The 22,626-nt window shown below is 44.3% G+C and overlaps 1 protein-coding gene across 1 annotated transcript; it reads left to right on the top strand.

Moving 5' to 3' along the window:
* Positions 1-636: 636 nt before the first annotated feature.
* On the top strand, positions 637-19,426 carry ncf4 (neutrophil cytosolic factor 4). The gene is made up of 10 exons (XM_053617147.1): positions 637-736; positions 1,091-1,175; positions 2,376-2,529; positions 4,566-4,636; positions 5,193-5,320; positions 7,128-7,179; positions 12,429-12,527; positions 16,871-17,043; positions 17,237-17,302; positions 18,773-19,426. Exons 1-10 carry the CDS (start codon positions 705-707, stop codon positions 18,978-18,980), a joined length of 1,068 nt encoding a protein of 355 aa, XP_053473122.1. The 5' UTR covers positions 637-704; the 3' UTR covers positions 18,981-19,426.
* Positions 19,427-22,626: the final 3,200 nt, after the last annotated feature.

Raw genomic sequence — 22,626 nt, 5'->3', positions numbered from 1 at the left:
TCCTCCCCCAGTCCAAAGACATGCATGGTAGTCTGATTGGCATGTCCAAAGTGTCCATAGTGTATGAATGGGTGTGTGAGTGTGTATGTGATTGTGCCCTGCGATGGATTGGCATCCTGTCCAGGGTGTACCCCGCCTTGTGCCCGATGCTCCCTGGGATAGGCTCCAGGTTTCCCCATGACCCTGAAAAGGATTAAGCGGTATAGAAGATGGATGGATGATGATCGAACTGACGTGACACCCGAGACAGTGAGCACGAATGTCGGAGCTTGGGAAGCTGAGTATATAGATGAGAATGAAGGACTAAAGCGCCGCTGCATCTCTCTCTTTAGCAAGGACTAAATCGCACTGTGCCACTGTCAGCATGTAGTCCAACGCCAGTGTGGGTGAATGTAGAAAACGCCTTAACCAAAAGAAGCCAACGAAACGACGTTTAAGCCAAAAATATAACCGCAGAATTTCATCATGAAATAAATCCTTTGCACAGTTGAATTATGAATCTTGATATGCAAACCGTTCAGATTATTATGGATTATTGTTCCCCTGATGAGTGTTTCATCGTGACAGGGATTTTTAAAAAAAACACAACAAAAAAATTCGCTTATGTTTTTTTCCTTTCAATCTGGCAACCCTGATCTACCCGTTCAAGTGACAGCGCGAACACTAACAGCTGTTCCTTAATAGCTCTACTACACGACGTCGCCATGTCGCTCCCACGACAGCTGAGAGATGAAAGGTAAGGCAGTGAACATAAATAAATAAATAGATAGATAGATATAGAACTTTACTTCATCTTCATTCCTCCTTGTGTATACACGCGTTAACAGGCTGCGCGAGACGGTCGCGCGCTCATCCTAGTATCTCAGTCTCACGCGCAGAATTCACATTTGAAAAACGACGGTTACTGAAGAGAGATAGAGAGAGAGAACCGTCGTAGAGAACTGACTAGTAGAAAAACGTTCAGTTTTGAGAGGGAAAAAAACCCCATAAATGTGTGTATTTATAAACAAAAAGTGTGTGTGAAAAGTTTCTTGACTCAAGTCTGCCTTTGCTTTGTACTGTACACTGTCATTTTCTTTACACCCCTCAGTGATTTCGAGCAGCTGCCTCACAACGTGCCAGTCAGCGCCACCATCGCTGACGTCGAGGAGAAAAAGGGCTTTATTGTCTACTTTGTGAGTCCTGGTACTATTTCTATTAATGAAAAGTAAATAAATAAACTTATGAGAGAGTTCACGGAGTCATGGTCTTCTAAGTCAATTCTGAGAAGAAGAAGAAAAAACCCCACAAACAAACAACAACAACCCGGGAAACCATTAATGCCTCCTATTGAATGTTTCTAATTTTTTTTTTTTTTGTTTAATATCACAATGTGAACAGTCCAAACGGTTCACCAATCTGGCTGGTTTTCTAACAGTGTGGTGGAATTTGATGGTGGTTTTGTGTTACTAGACTACAGGGTTTTTATTTGTTTATTCATAGGATACAATGGTCTCCCGGACTACTGACAGGAGGCAGTCAGTGTTGGTCCTGCACTTCATCTCTCTAGACAGAAATATAACAGTTTGATTGAATAAATACATCCTCAACCTGTAACTGATTAACAAATGAGTTGGGTTGGGGGAAATGAGATATTAGATATGGGGGAAATATGCGGTGTAAACCACCAGGCTCTTTCCTAAGAGGAAGCGATACCAGATTTCTAAAGGTTATTTAGCAGTTCTGGGTTGGTGCAAGTGTAGAAACTCACCAGACCACGTAAGAACCATCATGGGGTTTTTGGTGCAGCCGTGTTCATATTGAAACACTTTTAGCCTTGTAAAGAGAGTCTCTTGGTGATCACCTTTTACACCGATGCTAACGGTATTCTGGAGGTTGTAGTACAAGCTGCAGTCGCAAGTTAACTCAGCCATAGTGTTCAAGCTTCAGACCCTTTCATGGAGTTAAAGACCTGCAGGTTCTAGCAGAATTTCTCATAGGCATTGTCATCATGTCCATGTCGCTGAGTGTTATTAAACCCTCCAGGGTTAGAACTTACATAGCCTGTAGGTGTCCGGTTGAGCTATTCAGGGTCTTGAAAGCATTGTTGGTGGTTAAAAAGAGAGTTAATCTCTTTTTCCGAGTTTCGCTTGTTCTCCCCGTGTCTGTCTGGGTTTCCTCTGGGTTTTTCCAGTTTCCTTCCCCTCCAAAAAACATCCCAGTAGATCGATTGACTGGTGTCCGATTCAAGGTGTATTCCTGCCACACACAGCGTGTTCCCAGGATGCACCACAGCCCTGACCCCTGGTCTATGGTCTAGGCAATGACCTATTGAAAAAATGTTTTGGTTCCATGCCTAATTTTGTCACTTCTGATTTCTTCTCCATCTCTGGTAGCGCTTTGTGATCGAGGTGAGGACTAAAGGAGGCAGCAAGTACCTGATCTATCGCAGGTATAGTGACTTCTACACCCTGCATCAGAATCTGGAGCAGAAGTTCTCCCCCGAGTCTGCGTCAGGACCCAACACCGTTGCACTGCCCACTCTACCAGGTCAGTGCCTCTTTCAGACACCGTGAGGAAATGGACACAGCTTAGGCATCAGCACTGCCAAATACTTCAATCATTTACCTCGGTCTTTAGTAAACTCACGTCCAGTACTAGAACACTTCAGAAATCTTCTGGTTTGTTCAAACACACAATATATTTCCTGTTCAAGTGGCTCAAGTTTTGCAAAGGCTGTTTGTAGGCAGTTTTGGAAATGTCAACACGTAGCTTAACCAAGCTAATGGCTGAGACTAGTGATTTAGCTAGCTAACACTGAACTGTTAAATGTGTTAAACCAGTCCGTACAGGATTTTTCATGACTCTTTTTCATGATTGTCGCGGCCAAAAATGCTCGATTTTGCTGCAGACATTTTCAGCATTCGCCATCGTTTTCGCCACTTTACGTAGTTTTGAAATCACAATCGCACAAAATCGTTTCGCATGGGCTTACGCAGTGATGTTTGTTGGCAAACGAGACCTTTTAACTGTACTCGTGTACGACGCACGCGAATCGAAGGCGGCTTTGGCTGAACGCGCGTTGTGACGATGTCACATGACGCGTCTCGGCCCAAACCTGCGTTAACTTGTAAAAATCACAAGCTTCTCCGAACGTCGCTAAAAAAAAGACTATGACTAAAATTACAACGTAACTACACTGAACTACACATTGACCTGGTTTCAGCCCTCAACTTCCAAAATAGCAAGTACCACAAGGATCTTCTAGGATCTAGGATCTTCTTATGAACTCGGTGAGCACACGACCCCATTTGAACCTAGCATTCAGTCAACTCCATTTGACCCTGGTCCACAAAATTTTCAACCTACTCGATATTCAGTTTTAGAACTGTTGGCCATTTTCACATTGAGCTGATTGTTGTGCGTCACTGAAACGAATGCAAATCTGTCTGGAGAGCTTCTTCAGTCGTAAAGAGACGGCACAAATGTCTCCATTACTGCCGCCAGAAACCGTTCTAATAGAATGGCCGAGCCAGAGATGCATCAGGCCCAGTCTCTTCACCGAGGGTAATTGCCAGACACATCAAATGAACCATGGCCCCAAACGTGATGCCACTGCCAGCATACAATCCCTGCGAGGATATGGTTAAACAGCTCGCTGTCTGGCTGACAGAGGGGGAGAGAAAGGTGAAAGTAATTACCTCAGTAAACACGTCTGTCACCCTCGTTCCTGTGAAAGTCAGAAACGGAAAACACCTTCTACTCGCTGCCAAATTAACACACGCATAACAGAACGAGGTGGCCATATGTAGTCGTCAGTACGGGGTGTTCAAAAGCGAGCACATGTTGCCGTATTGTCACCGACCGTAAATTTCAAGGTCCAAAATAGCTGTTAACGATCCCATTTACGCATTGTAACATCGTAAACATAAAGCCCAGTTCATTGGATGAGTAGAAATAGATCGCTTTGTGCTACAATATGAAATATAATTAGAACGGGGAACATCAGAGGCCTAATTAGACGAGCGGCGATGATCGTTTGATCCAAGCGCAGTAATGTCGAAGCAAGATAATGGGCCTCATATTTGTCCCGACCGTCTTTCTCTCGCTCTGCTTCACATCCTGCGGCATTAAATATAGACCCCCAGAATATAATTAGGCTTATAGGAACCTGTCGGCAGAGTCCATTAAAACGAACAGACAGGAAAGAAACGGCATATCGGGAGAGAGGGAGAGCCGTTAATCTGACGCTAAAATTTGATTTTGCTACAGCAGACGCCCTTCCAAGCGATGAACTGATCATCACTCTACCAGGAATCTCAGCAGCGCTCCGATTAACACGGCGTGCCTCAAGGAAACATGCTAGGCCCAACAGGTTTTAAACAAATAGATAAACAATAAAGCAATTTCCTGTGACATATAAAGTCCTCGAGCCAAGGGGTCTAATTACGATGCAAGATATTACGCAGGCCTTGGGAAATGATTTGATTAGTTTTTTTTTTTGTTTTGCTTCATGAGGGAATTAATTTCCAGACCTTTTTATTGCGTTGATGTGTTATTTTTTTCCCCCTTCTGTGTGGCTGCAGGCAAAGTGTACGTGGGCAACAAACAGGAAATAGCAGAAAACAGGATCCCAGAGCTCAACACATACATGAAGGTGAGATTGATGTTGATCACAAGTTTTTTTCTCCCTGAACGTTTTCTTTACATCTTACAGTGCCTCGCATAAGTATTGGTACCTGTGTCTGGGGGCCTTCCAGGAACAGGTGTATTTATAGTGAGATCAAGTGACACCGTAATTGCACGCGGGTCGACGGCGTTCGACTAATGATGCGACTTCTGATGGTGACTGGTCGCACCAGAGCAAATTCTAGAGGATTCTACAGAAACGTTTGTGTAGATTTATGACATATAAACCCAGTTAAGTTCATTTCCATTTAAGGTTGTAAGATAAAAGGTAGAGCAGTTCAAGGGGTGAATATTTATGCAAAGCACTGTATCTGCCTCAGACTTTTGTTTTTCGATTTGGGTAACAGCATTGTAATTAGCAAAAATAGAAAAAGTCCCATTTCCTCATTCTGAAGCGTACTTCTTCTTTCCGTGACATCCTCACTCACTCTCTTCTAATCATCTGTGTTCAGTTTCAGGTTTTTAATTCAGTGCTCTCCCTCTCTCTCTCTCTCTCTCTCTCTCTCTCTCTCTCTCTTTGGTAGAAGTTGCTGTGTTTGCCAATATGGGTTCTTCTGGATGATTTGATCCGGATGTTTTTCTATCAGACCGAATACGACAGCCTTCAGGTCCCCAAAGCGCTCCGGCGCCTCCGACCCCCGACACGCAAAGTGTAAGATCACTTCCATACTCCAGTTTGGAATCCCAGCTACTACAATAGGGCTGATCTCAAGTGAACTTCAGTATAAAACAGTCATCTTCCTTATTTTTGCACAAGCAACATCACATGTATTCAGTGTCACATTTTAGATAAAACCCTCCTCCTTCTTCTTGCAATATGCACAACATGTTGTGCATGTCGCAAAACCTTTTTTTCGGATGAAAATGAAGCCTACTGAGATACCGGGTCAAGAGCATTCAAGAGAATTCAAATGAAATATATACACCAGGGTTCTGGAGGACATTTCTGCACTTGATTAATTTGGTGTTTTGGTTTTGCAGGAGGAAACTGCAAACAAACCACTCTCTGATTTCAGTTCTTAACACTGACAGACCGAAACAACGGTTCATTTATGTACCTGAAAGTAGTCTGTCTGGCCTATCATTGTTCAGCTGTTCACACAAAAAGGCAGCCACATGGATCCTCAACTTTTGACAGTCAGTTGGCCATGTAGAACGAAAGAAATTGCCCAGTCCACACTAAAGATTGCCGTATGGAGGAAATATTGAGTGCATGGGTCGTCAAACGGTGGAAAGCACAGCACTTGAAGAAACACCGTAGCAGAACAGATCATTCAAAACGAGCAAAAAGCGCCACGATTTGCACGTTGACTCATAGTCCTTGGCGCTCAGTTCTCGCAGAAGTGAAGCGCTCGCACGAGTCGACAGTTTCTCCTCGCACCCGCTTTACTTCTCCACGGTCCCAAATAGCTCGCTTGCAATTTATTGCACCTTGTGCTCATTTTTAATGCAGACACTCGGATGCTCCGTACGCTGGGGTCAGCCGACCTCACGCTCTCTATTAAACACACTGTTTAAACACAGTAAAGATGTTGTATTGTAAAGGTTACTTGTAATGTAGGAAGCTTGTACGCTGCAGGTTCCCCCTCATGATCTTTTCTCAGAGCACAGTTTGCGGTCTGCTTCGTTTGCCATCGTTAATTGCGGTCATTTTGTGAATTCCGTTGATCAGTGTGACAGCATACGCTAGGCTTATACTATTCACTAGGTCACATAGTATCACTGGGTGTTGGTGTCAGAGCATTTTCGACCAGAAAATGAGTACGGTATTGGACCGATTATTGACACCAGTATTTGGTATCAATACATCCCTACTGTATAAGCTAAATATCAGACGGAAGGAGAGCTTTGGGTCTGATGTTTTGACTCTAAAAGTTGGGAAAGAGGGTAAAAAAACCCAAGGTTGTTAGACTGTGATTTAGCCATATGGACCACAAAAGTAGTGGGTCACTCCAACTATGTAGACCAAAGATTTACAGTAGCGTGTCACTCCAAAGACGACTGTGTAGACCAAAGATTTACAGTAGTGTCACTCCAAAGACGACTATGTAGACCAAAGATTTACAGTAGCGTGTCACTACCAAGACGACTATGTAGACCAAAGATTTACAGTAGCGTGTCACTCCAAAGACGACCATGTAGACCAAAGATTTACAGTAGTGTGTCACTCCAAAGATAACCATGTACACCAAATATTTACAGTAGTGTGTCACTCCAAAGATAACCATGTACACCAAATATTTACAGTAGTGTCACTCCAAAGACGACCATGTACAGCAATTTTGGCTCACAATTACGAGGCTTATCATTTCAAGTGGACCTGAATAAATAAGCTCACAGTTCTTGATTTTTATTGTTTCATTGACTTAATATGGATTTATTGATTTATTTCTGACGGTTATTTTAGGCTGCGTTCTGCTCCTCGCTCAGTCGCTCACTTTCTCCGTTTCACTTTGCAGAAAAATCGAGAAACAGCCCAAGACGGACCTGCTCTCTTCCCCCAGAGCCGAGGTACTGTAATTGTTTCCCTGGTAACTCTTTCTGTACTCAAACCTCATCCTCCACACACACACACACATACACACACACACACACACACACACACACATACACACAAGTGTCAAAACTCTTGAAAGCATGTGGTTGTATGGTTACAACACAAACGTACGCCTTGTGGAAGCAAATGCAATTGTTGTGCAATGGAGCTCCCACACACAAACACATACACACACACACACACACACACATATAGAGCGTGGGATTTATAGCCTCAGAATATGATCAAAGGTTAAGACAAGCAATCCTGCACTACGCCTACTACTCCTACACACACACACACATTCGCACATGTGTGAGCCATATATGAGCTAAATCATTCTGTATGTTCTTTTGACCATTGTGTGTGGTGTGTGTGCAGCAGCAGTTGTAAATCCTGATGAAAATTGCTGTAATAGGATGTTGTGTTGTGCTGCAAGGCAGATGGCGTAACTCTAATCGCCCTCTTTCTCTCTTTTCCTTCTTCAGTGAAGGAGCGTCACATTTTTTTCCCTCCCTCCTGCTTTCTGGGTCATGAGGTCACCCTATCATTAGTTCCTGCCCTGCTCTATTTTCTATTTCTAATTTCTTTACACAGCTCTGTCTCTCCCTTTTCTTCTCCCCCTCCCCCCCTCTCAATATGACAAACCAACCACACTCTCTATCTCTTTCTCTCAGTCCGCTCTGTCTGGGCATGTTGTACCACTCACACCAATTCCTACCCACTGACCTCGACAAACTTCACACCCAAAATACACCACCCACGCACAAACACAGACGTCAGCCGCAGGTGTAGGCAGGCGTGGACATCTACGTGTGCGTTTGAAGTAAAGGAGTTGTAAAGACGACAAACACGGGGTCGGAAATGCACTCGTTTACATTTGGGCCAAATCCCAAATGTTTACTTGATATGCTCACTACTGAAGGTACCTCGAATATGGAGAAATGATAAAACTCATAAAAGGTTCTTCAGTGGAAGGAGATGTTTATGGAAACGATGCTTGCTTGGACAGAAACGTTTACGAAAACGCCGCCTGCGTGGAAGAAAACGTTTAAGAAAATGCCGCTCGCGTGGACGGAAACGTTTATGAAAACGCCGCTCGCGTGGATGCAAATGTTTCTGAAAACGCCGCTCGCGTGGACGGAAACATTTACAAAAACGCCACTTGAGTGGACGGAAACGCCGCTCGAGTGGACGGAAACGTTTCCGGAAAGACGCTGCTTGCGTGGACGGAAACGTTTACGAAAACGCCGCCTGCGTGGACGGAAACGTTTATGAAAACGCCGCTCACGTGGACGGGGACGGAAACGGTTATGAAAACGCCGCTTGCGTGGACGGAAACGTTTACAAACATTTACGAACATTTTGACTTGGTGTAGAAGGGCTTTCTCATTTCTTTCATTTTGCTGGATGTGTGTGTGTGTGTGTGTCACACTCTTCCGTGCTTCATTTGAGCCGCATAAGAAACCAGACCCATCACGTTAGCCCCGGAGAGCAAGACCCAAATGCGATTTCACGCGACTCCTCTGCTGGACGTGCCGCAGTCACACGGATAAAAGCTCTTCCAGAAAGAAGAATTATGGAGATATTAGACGCTCCGTAATGGAAGCTGATCCTATTAAGCTCGCGTATTTTATATCCTGGAACTTTAAGCACACTTAGTAGGCAGAGAGGGTGCGTTAGGGGGGAGGCGGACATCTTCTCAACTAGCTTCGGAGATCTCTTCTAGAAAGAAACAAACGTAGAAACAGCGTATTCCCTCGAATACGTTATTGTTTCCATAGTAACAGCTCACTCAGAGACGCTCCACAACTAAAAAAATGGATGGTTTGTTCTTTAATTGAAATCAAATTGCATTGGAATAAAAAAAAAGGGACTTCAGGGCATGCTGTTATAGGAAAGTAATCAACTCGGCTTCATCGCACCGGCGTGTCGTAGCTATTGTTCGTTCTCCTATAATCGCACAACACGGCGTTTTATTCCTCACACGTCACACACGATCTATTTGTTTATTTGTCACGGACACGTCGAAATCCCGAAATTCCATTTACGTAACGTTTGAGCTTTGCCGTTTAGCTAGCCAGCATAACACTCGCTACGTTTCTCAGAGCCGATTCTGCGTGAGAAAGGTCAGGTGTATTTTAAACGCTGGACTGACGAGAGGACGAACGTCACGTGCACGGCAATAATGAACAGAATGAATACTAAAGCTACGTCAATACTAAAAACTAAAATCGGAACACCGGGAACGTGAAAACTCGGAGCGGTTGAGTGTTCCAGCTGCGAGTTAGCGTGAAGGGCAGCAGAGGTAGAAGTCTATCGCTTTTTCAACACTTGTCTATCTCTTATCTCTATCTCTCTCTCTCTCTCTCTCGCTCTCTCTGAGGGCCAAAGCAGCGTGACATGTCTGCACAGAGCAAGCTGAATCTCAATGAGCTGTGTCAGGACAGTTCGGGGGTCCTTGAGCCACGGCGATATTAGACTCGGAAGAGATGATAGGGTTAGGTCGTGTAAGCACAGTCGCTCGGGTTAACACACGGGCGATAATATCTCTGTTCGCATCAGCCGGGATAAAGGTACTCGCCTACCTAAAACCCGGGCGTCACTGAGAAGCCGACGTCTACGCGGGCGAGTTCGACGTTCATAATTGCACGTTAATTATAACCTCCGCTCTCTCGGGACCCGCTTTGAAGTGCCGTGCCAGCGCCCCAGGGCCGCAAGTCCTCTCTTTGTATTGTTCTGGAGTCCTCTCGGGAACGCCTGAAAGCGAAGTGTGTCAGTTCATTTAACCTGAGACCCATCTCGTTCTTCCCCACGTGTTAATGAGCTCGTTTAGCAGGTCGACAGCGGCGTAATTGGAAGCGCAACCTTTTTTTTTTTTCCTTTTTTTTTTTTTTTTGCGAAAGCCTAAAGTTAGGTGTGCTCTCTCTTTCTCTCTCTCTCTCTGTCTCTCTGTCTCTCTAGCCTGGAACATTCTGGCCCTAAATGCGTCGAAAGGCATCAAGAGCGAGACAAATGAACAGGACACGTGGGTCCTGTGACTCGAGGGCGTAGTGGTACGTTTACGAAAAGTCTACTATCATGACTAACGACGTCCACGCCTTAGAATGCTAGTATTGCGATGCTAATTCCTCGTGACGCTAACGCCACAGCCGCTAGAAAGTTGGCAGCTTGGCTTGACTTGATTCAGGTGATTCATTTTAACCAGTTTCACTCTCGGGTCAAGGTTCGAGATTATCCTCTCTTATCAATAAAATTTGTATTTTTTTTTGTATAACTGGTTTTAGGGATTATTCAAAAAGCATATACAAGCGCGTGTGTGTGTGTGTGTGTGTGTGTGTGTGTGTGTGTGTGTGGGGTGAAGTGCTTGACAAACCACTGAACATCACTCAGTGTCAGTCTCCTAATAGTTTGTCCTCAGCAGGTATGGTTGTGAATACTGATGCACGGAGCAGGATCAATACCACCACCACGACCCTGGGCTCTTCTATGCTAATGTTGATCGATGCGTCTTAAAATACTACATCATCACGGGCTCTGCGGTGAAAGGCGAGACTCTTGAGCGAACTGAGTTGCCCCCGAATGACTTTTACGCCGAGGTACAGATGTAAAAAGGTTGGTGGTAAGCGGCCACGCAAGCTGCCGTTGGTATTGCCTTTAGCGTAATGTTAGCTAGAAGTTACACCGGACGCATTATTTATGTCGCAAGCTTTGCTTCAGTTGCGTTGCGTAAGTTGTACCAGTAGGAGAAGAGCGACAGTGAACTTCCTGTTTCATTGCCAGTGAAGTATGAGTTCAGACTCAGAGTTTTTTTTGGTCCATGCGCTTGAGCTCCTAGACTCGTTCGAATCTTACCAACGTTAGCTTAAGTTGAAACGAAGCGCACTAGCAAGCTACGCTAGCGAGTAGGGTTTGCTCTGAAGAAGGTTTGGACGGTTGTTCCCCTTCGGAAAATCGCTTCAGCCATAGCGGTTGTTACTATAGAAACGATAACGTGTAGCGCTATTGTTGTTTTTTCTTCTAGAAAACACCCTCCGACCAATCAGAATGCAGAATGTGGTAGCGTTGTGGTATAAAGACATTTAAACACTCGACGGCGTTTGTGCAGTTTCTTTCTTGTTTTTTTCTTACAATCTCTGGTCCCATACCACCAAACCGGACCCCCAGCATGTGCAGTGCATTGTGGGAAATCACGAGTCCACCGGTGGACCAGGCTGCAAAATGGCGCACTTGCGACCAGCGGCCTCGTTCACGCCGTGAATTCGGATGCGGAGTCGTGTGTTGCCGGAGTTGTGTAACACCGGCCCTGTGTGTCGCGCTGAGGAGTTGTGTAACATGGAGCTGCGTGTTGCGGAGTTGTGTAACACGGTCGGGTAATACGGAGGTGTGTGTTGCGCGCCTTCGCTCTAACAAACAGAGCACGAGCTTTTAACACCGTCTGTGTGTCTCCGTGCAAGTACTGCCCACAAGGATCCACACACACACGCACACACAAAAGGAGTTTAATTGCCAATACATAATTAGCTTATAACATGTAACAGTGTCTCACCTACTCACTCCCACTCCGGCAAACAAAGCAACAAAGCTTCTTTACTCACTCACACACACACACACACACACACACACACGCTCTCTCACTATACAGTCTCTTTATGATACACATTTGTGTGTGTGTGTGTGAGAATAAAGGTGTGTGTGTGAGAATAAAGAAGTGTATGTGAGTGTTGCTTTAGCCATGTTGAGTGTCTTAATGCACATTAAAGGGGAACACACACACACACACACACACACATCAGAAGAAGCTCTGTAACGTGTTACAAGAGTCTGTCTTCCTTTCTCTTTCTCTATACGCTCACACTCACACACACACACACACACACACACACACACACACACACATACAACTGTTTGCATGAAGTTGCATGCAGGGGACTTGGCACAAGTTAAACCAATCAATATCTACTCTTTTACACTTTTGTCTTTTAACTAATCTATTTTCACTCGTTCACTCCTCTCTCTCTCTCTCTCTCTCTCTCTCTCTCTCTAATTCACCCACTCATTCATTCACTCATTCTCTCTCACACACACGCTCGCTTGCTCAGTCACTCAGAAAGTTGGAACGAGATTGCCATCCTACCTCGTGTGTCCTCACAACGCTGTCCGCTTGGTGCTTGTGTGTATATATAATGTGTGTGTGTTTTTGTGCGTGTGCGCGTGTGTTCAGGCCTTGTTCGACTTCAACGGGAACGGGCGCCTGGAGCTGAGCCTGAAGTCCGGGGACGTGATCTTTCTCCTGCGCAGAGTCAACGCCGACTGGCTAGAGGTGAGCTGAAGGAGAGGGAGAGAGAACGAGGGATGGAGAAAGGGAGAGTGAGAGATAGAGAGAGCGCGATAGAGAGCGAAGGATGGAGAGAGAGAGAGAGGGAGGGGAGGAGAGTGCGTTGGGAAGGGTGGGAGAGAGAGAGAGATAGAGAGAGTGAGAGATTGTGTCCGTGAGCACGAGAGGGAAAACTACACGAGCCTCTGACGGAAGGAGAGATGGAGATCGAAAAAGGAAAAGTGATGGAGAGGCTAGACAACAGAGAGAGGGAAAGCGAGGGAGCGGAGAGGATGAGTGCGCAGGTGTTTGGTGTGGGAGTGTGTAGTGGGCATATCCACCAAACCACGGTTAGATTTTTAAGCCACGGCTTTTCAGAAGCACCGAGTTCGAAATATAGCTCGAGATGGAAACGGTTCGTAGGGACAGAACGGAAATTCCGTGCGTTTAAACCCTTCAAGACCCCAGCGATGAGGGTCAGTGCAATGTCCAATCACACACTTCATATACGCTACATCCTTTAGGTCCTCAAAATAAACCTAGTTCTTCTAATGCCTTGCACAGAAGCGCAAATAAATTGCCCGTAATACTCCCTACTGTAGATAACAGATCTAAACATCTGATATCTTCCATATCTGCAGCGACCCCAATTCCTCCCCTAATACCCTGGAAAACCCTTCCCAAATCCCCATAACGCATTTCAACCAGTGTTGAAATGTGCACTACATGGCATGGAAACTTCCGCAAGAACACTCAAATAGGACGAGGCATTCAAACTGTGCTCGATTGGTATGAAAGCGCACCCATTATGGTTTTTCAACGATTCCCTTCCATGCAGAGTTATCGACTCCCAAAATAAGGAACCGATTCCGAACAGCTGAAACGAGTCGTTAGTGATTCCAGACTTACATCCTGTACTAATCTACGTAGGTCTGTAATGAAAAGCCCCGCCTCTGGCCTTCATCGGCTGCTCGGGAACAGATGGAGCTGAAAGTCGTTACGGTAGTGGGCGTTTCCTTTTCGAGACACACTGACAGCGGTAGACCAATCACGACAGACTGGGACGTCTGAGCAATCAGAGCAGAGTATGCTGTCTGAAAGGAGGAGTTTAGGGCGAATCCATTAGAACGGATCGTTTAACGAGTCGTTTGTGATACTGGGGGGAAAAGGTAACGCTGCAGTTTAAATAATGAGTACGTTAAAGTGTTTTTGGACCTCGGATGCGTGTGAATCTATCGTATGAGAGCTTTAAAACAAAATTAGGCACGTTTCCTAAAAAACCATAATAGGTGCGCGTTAAGGCGGCCAAGATCGTTCCCCATCATTACCGTTGCTCTGCCAACACCAGCCTGAACTGACACAAGGCAGGTCGGGTCCATGGATTCATGGCTGATGACACATTGTGCAGAAACTGTGATGTCAGACCAGGTAATGTTTTTTCCAGTCCATGTCTGATGAGCCTCGTGTCCTGCGTAGCCTCCGATTCCTATTCTTGGCTGACAGGAGCGGAACCCGGTGTGATCTCCTGCTGTCGTAGCCCATCCACCTTAAGGTTTGACACGGTGCACGTTCTGGGATGCTTTTCCGCTCACCACGGTCGTAAAGAGTTGCTATTCGAGTTGCTCTAGACGTCCTGATCCCATTCTCCTCTCATCAACGTGCGCGAGAAAAGGAGAGATCCTTCATTCCGGTGGCACAAAAGGGGCTCGACGAAACAATCAACCAGTCTCCTGTCCTTCCTGATTTGCAGCTCTCTTGCAGGAAAGGCAGTAAACGTGTCCTGCAGTGATGCACGAGGAGCGGTGAACATCCTTTAGGTCAGTGGTCACCAACCGTCTTCCTCGAGATCTCCTTTCCTGCAGGTTTCATCTCCAACCAAAATCGAACACACCTGTTTTAGTGGCTCGTGAACTTCTTTAGACGGGGCACGATGAAAGTCTTCAGGAAGGCAGATCTCCGGGAACAGGGTCGGTGAGCACCGCTTTAGGGCCTGTATTAATAAATATGTAAGTGGAACTACAGGAGTACTCTTAGAGTAGGTACTCTTAGGCTGAGTATTTAATTCACTCCTGACAAGCATGTCTTTGATGTTTTTGTCTGCAGGAGATGAGTGGAGGCTCCTTCATTATCATTTCCTGATGGCTTGATTATGATTCTAGCCACTCTGGTATCAGTAGGATGATAAGTGCACACCCAGTCTTAGAACCCTATGGAATTAATGTCAGGTTTTGATAACAGCTATCACATCAACCCTTTCATTTCTGCCACTTTTGCCTCAGTAGCACGGTGCAGGAACTGACTGGTTCCCCTTAAAAGACATGCTGCAGTTTTATGAAAAGAACCGAGGAAGTAACGGAGATGTGAAAATCGTGAACGTCTTATCGTCTCAGGCTTAGCACATTCCCAAAACGCCAGTAAAATCTCCTAAACTCCCGGTATCCATTAGGGATGGAGTGTTTTAGTGTTTTAGCCAAAGTCTTACATAATGAGAGGGCGGGAGAGAGAGAGAGAGAGAGAGAGAGGTGTATTAATGCAGTGTGTATATTGTATTAATAAAGACGTGTTACTGTGTTAGCTAACAGTTTAGCATTGTAAATGTAATCATTTTATGTTAATATATATATTTTGTAAATTTAAATTTAACCTTCATAAAACAGGTCATAGATCACAATATGTACTAAATTATGTTCTCCTGTCTCCCCCCGTCCCCCTCTCTCACTGTCTCTATATCTATCGTCTCTCTCTCTCATTCACTGTCTCTTTCTCACTCTCTCTCTATCGTTGTCTCTCTCTTTCACCGTCTCTATATCTATCGTTGTCTCTCTCTCATTCACTGTCTCTTTCTCACTCTGTCTCTATCGTTGTCTCTCTCTTTCACCGTCTCTATATCTATCGTTGTCTCTCTCTCATTCACTGTCTCTTTCTCACTCTGTCTCTATCGTTGTCTCTCTCTTTCACTGTCTCTCTATCTATCGTTGTCTCTCTCTCTCATTCACTGTCTCTATATCTATCGTTGTCTCTCTCTTTCACTGTCTCTTTATCTATCGTTGTCTCTCTCTCATTCACTGTCTCTTTCTCACTCTGTCTCTATCGTTGTCTCTCTCTTTCACCGTCTCTATATCTATCGTTGTCTCTCTCTCATTCACTCTCTTTCTCACTCTGTCTCTATCGTTGTCTCTCTCTTTCACCGTCTCTATATCTATCGTTGTCTCTCTCTCATTCACTCTCTTTCTCACTCTGTCTCTATCGTTGTCTCTCTCTTTCACCGTCTCTATATCTATCGTTGTCTCTCTCTCATTCACTCTCTTTCTCACTCTGTCTCTTTCGTTGTCTCTCTCTTTCATTGTCTCTCTATCTATCGTTGTCTCTCTCTCTCATTCACTGTCTCTATATCTATCGTTGTCTCTCTCTTTCACTGTCTCTCTATCTATCGTTGTCTCTCTCTCATTCACTGTCTCTTTCTCACTCTGTATCTATCGTTGTCTCTCTCACTCTCTCTCTCTCATTCACTGTCTCTATATTTATTGTTTTCTCTCTCTCTCACTCTGTCTATATCTATCGTTGTCTCTCTCTCACTGTCTCTATATCTATCGTTGTCTCTCTCTCATTCACTGTCTCTCTCTCACTGTCTCTATATCTATCGTTGTCTCTCTCTCATTCACTGTCTCTCTCTCTCACTGTCTCTATATCTATCGTTGTCTCTCTCTGTCTCATTCACTGTCTCTTTCTCACTCTGTCTCTATCGTTGTCTCTCTCTTTCACTGTCTCTGTATCTATCGTTGTCTCACTCACTCTCTCTCTCTCTCATTCCCTGTCTCTATATTTATTGTTCTCTCTCTCTCTCTCACTCTTTCTATATCTATCGTTGTCTCTCTCTCACTGTCTCTATATCTATCGTCTCTCTCTCTCTCTCTCATTCACTATCTCTCTCTCACTCTGTCTCTATATCTATCGTTGTCTCTCTCTCACTCTGACTCTATCTATCGTTGTCTCTCTCTCTCATTCACTGTCTCTCTCACTCTGTCTCTATCGTTGTCTCTCTCTTTCACTGTCTCTGTATCTATTGTCTCTCTCTCATTCACTGTCTCTATATTTATTGTTCTCTCTCTCTCTCTCACTCTGTCTATATCTATCGTTTTCTCTCTCTCTCTGTCTCTATATCTATCGTCTCTCTCTCTCTCTCTTTCACTGTCTCAATCTGTCTCTATACCTATTGTTCTCTCTCTTTTTCACTACCTCTCTCTCTCTGTCTCTCTTTCAATCTCTGTCTATATCCATCATTGTCTCTCTCTCTCTGCCTACCTGTCTGTTTCTCTCTCTCTCTCTCTCTCTCTCTCTCTATCTCTCAGGGCACGGTTAAAGAGAGGATAGGCATTTTCCCGGAGTCATTTGTAAAGATCATTAAGCCTCTACCTGACAGCGACTCGGATGAAGAGGGCGGGGCTGGCAAGAAAAAAAGCGGTCCAGGTTCTTACAGCTGCCTGCACTGCTGCCTGCTGCACCCCGGAGGTGTGGATGAAAGGTGAGACATGTAAACATCCCATAAGCGAAAAAAATACACACCGCCGCTTTAAACACTGCACGACTGGTTTAGAAATCTCTTCACAGAAATGTTCTGTTTTCCACAAGTCTCTTTCGATCTGAACTTATCAGAGTGAAAACTAGTGTGTATCGTGTGTGTGTGTGTTGTGTGTGTGTTGTGTGTGTGCGCGCAGGGATGTGTGTGTAGAAGAAGACCTCTCCATCCAGCCGTCGTACTTCGACCTTCTGGCACGCATGAGGTAAGTCACAACACACACAAACAACCACACACACACACACACACACCCGTCTGAATAAAATCTGGCAATGTGAAAGCCGATGTAATCTTTCTCTCTCTAATTAGTTTTTCCATGTCGTCACCCTTCATCAGACTGTAAATTGTTCATTTGTTCATTTATAATTCTCTTTAATCACACGCTCATTTATTTCCTCATCGTCGTTACGGTCGTCGTTATTTCTCCCACGATGCCGAGCGGCGAACAAAACGGTGACGCCCGCTCCTCGTTAAGTGGAGGATTATTAACTCTGAAAAGGAAATTCAGTCTAAAGGGGAACTTAGGAGTCACATGGATTATGCGAATTTACTGATGACTGACACACACACACACACACACACACACACACTTGTTTTCGTAAACAAGTCTGACCCATGAGTGTACTTTTCAAGTACACACTCCATTATTATGAAGAAACATATTTGCGCCTTTTTTTGCCATTTTATTTTAAATGCTCCTGTACAACACACTCCCTCTCACTCACCCTCTCCCCCCTCTCACTCACACACTCCCTCTCACTCACCCTCTCCCCCTCTCACTCACACACTCCCTCTCACTCACACTCTCCCCCTCTCTCTCACACTCTCCCCCTCTCTCACTCACACACTCCCCCTCTCTCTCACACTCTCCCCCTCTCTCACTCACACACTCTCTCTCACACACTCCCCCTCTCTCACTCACACACTCCCTCTCACTCACCCTCTCCCCCTCTCTCACTCACACACTCCCCCTCTCTCTCACACTCTCCCCCTCTCTCTCACACTCTCCCCCTCTCTCTATCACATCCTCTCTCCCTCTCAATATCACACTCTCTCTCCCTCTCTCACTCACACTCTCCCCCTCTCTCTCACACTCTCTCACACTCACACTCTCTCTCCCTCTCTCTCTCTCCCTCTCTCTCCCTCACTCACACTCTCTCTCGCTCTCTCACTCACACTCTCTCTCCCTCTCTCACTCTCACTCTTTCTCCCTCTCTCACACTCTCACTCATTCTCATTCTCTTTCACTCACACTCTCGCTCTCTTTCACACTCTCTCTCCCACACACTCTCTCTCCCTCACTCTCATTCTCTCTTTCACACTCTCACTCACTCTCATTCTCTCTCTCACACTCTCTGTCTTTCACACTTTCTCTCCCTCTCTTTCACACTCTCACTCACTCATTGTCTCTCACTCACACTCTCTCTCCCTCTTTCTCACACCCCCTCTCATGCTCACTCTCTTACTCCCTCTCATTCCCTCTCTCTCGCTCTCCCTCCCTCTCTCTCCCTCTCACTCCCCTCATTCTCATTCTCCCTCGCTCTCTCACACTCTCCCTCCCTCTCTCTCACCCCCTCTCTGTCCCTCACTCTCGCTCCCCCTCACGCCCCCTCTCTTTCACTCACTCTCTCTCTCACTCCCCCTCTCTCTCTCTTTCTCTCCCTCACTCTCACAGGGAGGTGTTCCAGGTCGAGAAAATTGCACTAAACTACCGTGACTCTGAAGGAGATCTGGTGCGCATCCTGGACGACGAGGACGTGGCCCTCATGGTGCAAGAGAGCAAACGACATGGGGCAGAAGTCAAGAGGCCCATCAACCAGTATCCATGGGAACTTTGTGTCACACATTCCAGCAATCTGTCTGTGTACAACACTGAGTACTGAAACATGCGTGCGTGCGTGCGTGCGTGCACGTGTGTGTGTGTTCGTATGTATGAAGGTCATTTCCTCAGGTTTGTGTGATGCTACACACTTCATAGCAGACACCAAATTCCAACACTGTTAGCTAGCACGACTAGCTCAGCGTTCATATTTCCAGTTGCCTAGCAACAGCACAGCTTGTTTAGACGAAACGGCTACACAAAACCCGTAACAGTTTGTTCGAGATTTGAAGCAATAAGCATATTTACACACATTAAACAAACGTGAATTCCTTCTCAGTGCATTTAACCCTAACCCTTAAAAAAAAAAAAAAACACAATAGCATGACAGGGCTGTCTCGAAAACAGCGCCGGCGCTCAGGCAGAGGTTTGGTTCTGTATTTCAGCCAAGAGTTTATAGAGAAGATCATTTTGTGAGCTTGATCCCACTGCTGAGCGCCGAACCCATCCTTAATCATTCCCCAGCTATCACGAGGCATGCGCCGATATAACCAGTTATACACGATAGATCACAAAATATCCACAGCGTGCAAGTTATTGTTGCCATGGACACTTTGTTTTTGAGCGTGTAAGTGTGTGTGTGTGTGTGTCTGTCTGCCTCTGTCTGTGGTTGCCCACTTTGGGTGCAAACTTCTTCATTTCAGTTCCTTTCCATGAAAAGAAAGTTCTGCCACAGAGCATGTGGACAGACACACACACACACACACACACACACACAAAACTGCACAACATGTTTCATGAATTTTGCTTACGTGGATAAAATATTAATATATAAACTTGTGATTTTTGTCATTGCAGTTCTGTATTTTTCAGGCTTTCGCATTGTGTTAATAATTATATATATATATATATATATATATATATATATATATATATATATATATATATATATATATTAATAATAAACAGAATATAATGCTTGATTCGTTCTTGTTGGTGTTTGTGTATTGCAGCTCTGTTATAATTCTTGTATTGGTCTGATTATCATTTCCCCCCACTTGTTAGTGTTTTATTTAGATTGAATCAAGGATTTATTTGAAATTTATAGATATTTGAGAAGGTACATTCCTCTTAGCTTGGTCCTGACATAACTTTTACAGCCCTGTACCCGTGCTAGCTGAATAAACGCAGTTGGTAAAGCAGTAACCACTCCTGTGCGATGGCGTCTTACTGAGGGTCATTTCCCAAACCTACGCGGAGGATTAATATAGGACACAATTATATCCTGGACAAAAATGTATCGATGGAACGTCGTTTTCCCAAGAATTTTATCCTTTGTCTCCAAGGCACTCCAAATGGAGCTCCGGTGCCTCCTGTTTGCTTCAATGATCTCGAGACGGCTCTAGAAGTCTCGCCGATCAGAACCAAATTGTGTCAAGACAAAACCGTTTCTAAAGCTCGGAACGTTCCCAGGAGAACAGTGGGCTCCGTCATTGGGGGAAGGTTTGGAACCACCAGGGCTCTTCTTAAAACTGGGAGGTGACCGAGAACCCAGTGGCCACACTTGGAGCTTCAGAAGTCCTCCACAGAGATGGAAGAAGGTGCCGGAAGGAGAAATACTCCATCAGTCAGGTTCAGAATCATTGATTGGAGCCACTTGAGTAAAAGGCATATGGCAGGAACTTGGAGTCTAAGAGCATGAGGAAAACGATTCTGTGGTCTGATGAGACAAAAAATGGACAAACGTGCTACATCTGGCTAATACCATCCACACGGTGGCAGCATCATGCCTGTTCTTGCCCTCGCTTGGTGTTCTGCGTTCCCATGTTTTACAAATGAAGCCCTTGCAGTATTTAAATCTAAAATCAGTTTATCATCCACCACGGTGGTGGGGGCGGGGGGGGGGGATAAAACGAAGAGCTTTCAGCAAAAAAAAAATAAAAAATACAGATGGTTGTTGACCTGCAAAAGGTTGGGTAATGGATATGAAAAAAACCCCAAAACAAACCAGTTAAAAGTACCATTAATCGCAATTAGAGCCGTAAAATACACCAGGAACAGTTGAAAGTGAGCTGTGGAGAGGATACATTAAACACGTTTTTGTGGGAAAGTGGTCAGAATGCTAAGAATGTATTTTTAAAAATAAAATAAAAAAAAAATAGTAAAAGCTTTTGAAGCATTAAATCTGTTCTACAATAATTCGCATGTCCTGTTCTTCATCAGCAAACCGAATACTGAGAATAAAACGCCAACAGTACTGAGGGTGCTTCGCTAAATACTGATATGAAACTTGTTCATTGAGTTTCATATTAACCTCCTCTATTTTTTGGGGGTTTTTATTTAATGAGTCAGCAAAATTTAATATTCAGTGTCAACATGACCAGTGAAGAGAGAGAGAGAGTGTGTGTGTGTGTGTGTGTGTGTGTGTGTGTGCTGATTATATATATTGCTGTATGAATTGAGAGCTCACAATTTTATTTTTTTTTTAGACCTACCAGATCTGAAGGTAAGATCTCTGTAGCATTATTTCCTTACTTATAAAAGCAGACCTACATGCGTATTCATGCCATAGTGTCTGATTTTTCAGTTGTTTATCGCATTTTAAACAGCAACTATTTATTATTCTCAACCTCAAGATTTGTGCTTTGACTCAAACTGCCTTTCAAAAATCTATATTGATTCTTGGCTCAAAATGTGCAATGAGCGAAAAAAAAAAAAAAAACCAACAACATCAAAACAACAACATAAAATGTTATGAACTCAGGATTTCTTTCTTTTAAATAAATAAATAAATAAATCATTTATTTTTACAGTCATATTCATCCATGGTAAATGAAATGTGTTCAAATGAGACCAAGATTAAAAAAAAAAAAAGTTAAAATGATTAGCAGTAACTTTGTATTGTTTATTGCTAATAATTTGGATGAAAATATATTTGTTGATAAGTAGTAAAATAAAGAAGTATTTTGGCCAAATTATTCCTGGAATTCCTCTCCAGGCCTGGATCATGAATGAAATAAACCAGGTGTGTAAACTGAGAAAACCACGTGTGTCGCGTGAACAGTGTTAAAAGTGTTCAATGCTAACAGCGGGATTTAGGCCATTTACGGCCTTTCCATCAGTAAAAGTGTATGTTCTGCTCATATCCACTTAATCCAGTTCATGTGATCCACCTGAGGTCATGAGGACCCACATTCTGTCCCCAGCGACGGCGATCTTCCTCTGGGTTTCGTGTTCGAGTTTTCCCCCCTACTTACTGCACCATGGCGTGTCCAAATCACGGCCCGCCCGCCCCAGGTAAGAGCTATTCACATCCCGAACGCAATCTTTCCCGAATGGTGACAGTTTTAAATAGCAGCTGTAGAGCTGTGGGAATAAGGAGACTTCCAGAATGAGGTTTAGCTACAAAAAAAATAAAAACCTTGAGGGAAAAAAAATTATTCCAAAAAACAAAAAGTTAAAAGTTAAAAAGAAGTCCTATACATTTTCTGTTTAATATATAGTACTTCCTGTTCAAAGTGATATCAGTAACAAGTGTTTGGATGTTTTGGGCATTTTCAATGTATGCATTTGTTTTTCTCACTGTTTAAATCTCACTGCTTAATCCCTCTGGTTTAATCCCACTGATTTAATATCAGTATCTGATTCCCATCGGTTTAAAATTGCAGTCTTAAAGTCACTAGTTTAAACTCACCGATTTAATCTCACTA

This window comes from Ictalurus furcatus, chromosome 27, assembly GCF_023375685.1.
Source record: "Ictalurus furcatus strain D&B chromosome 27, Billie_1.0, whole genome shotgun sequence".
NCBI classification, from domain to species: domain Eukaryota; kingdom Metazoa; phylum Chordata; class Actinopteri; order Siluriformes; family Ictaluridae; genus Ictalurus; species Ictalurus furcatus.
Note: the sequence above shows the minus strand (reverse complement) of the source record. Positions and strands in the feature narration are given on the sequence as shown.

Bases quoted from the DNA above. Each gene is read 5' to 3' on its own strand.
- ncf4 (XM_053617147.1), top strand. From the start codon at position 705: ATGTCGCTCCCACGACAGCTGAGAGATGAAAG. The intron at 1,176-2,375 runs GTGAGTCCTGGT...CATCTCTGGTAG, and splicing joins AGGGCTTTATTGTCTACTTT to CGCTTTGTGATCGAGGTGAG. The intron at 17,303-18,772 runs GTAAGTCACAAC...TCACTCTCACAG, and splicing joins GACCTTCTGGCACGCATGAG to GGAGGTGTTCCAGGTCGAGA.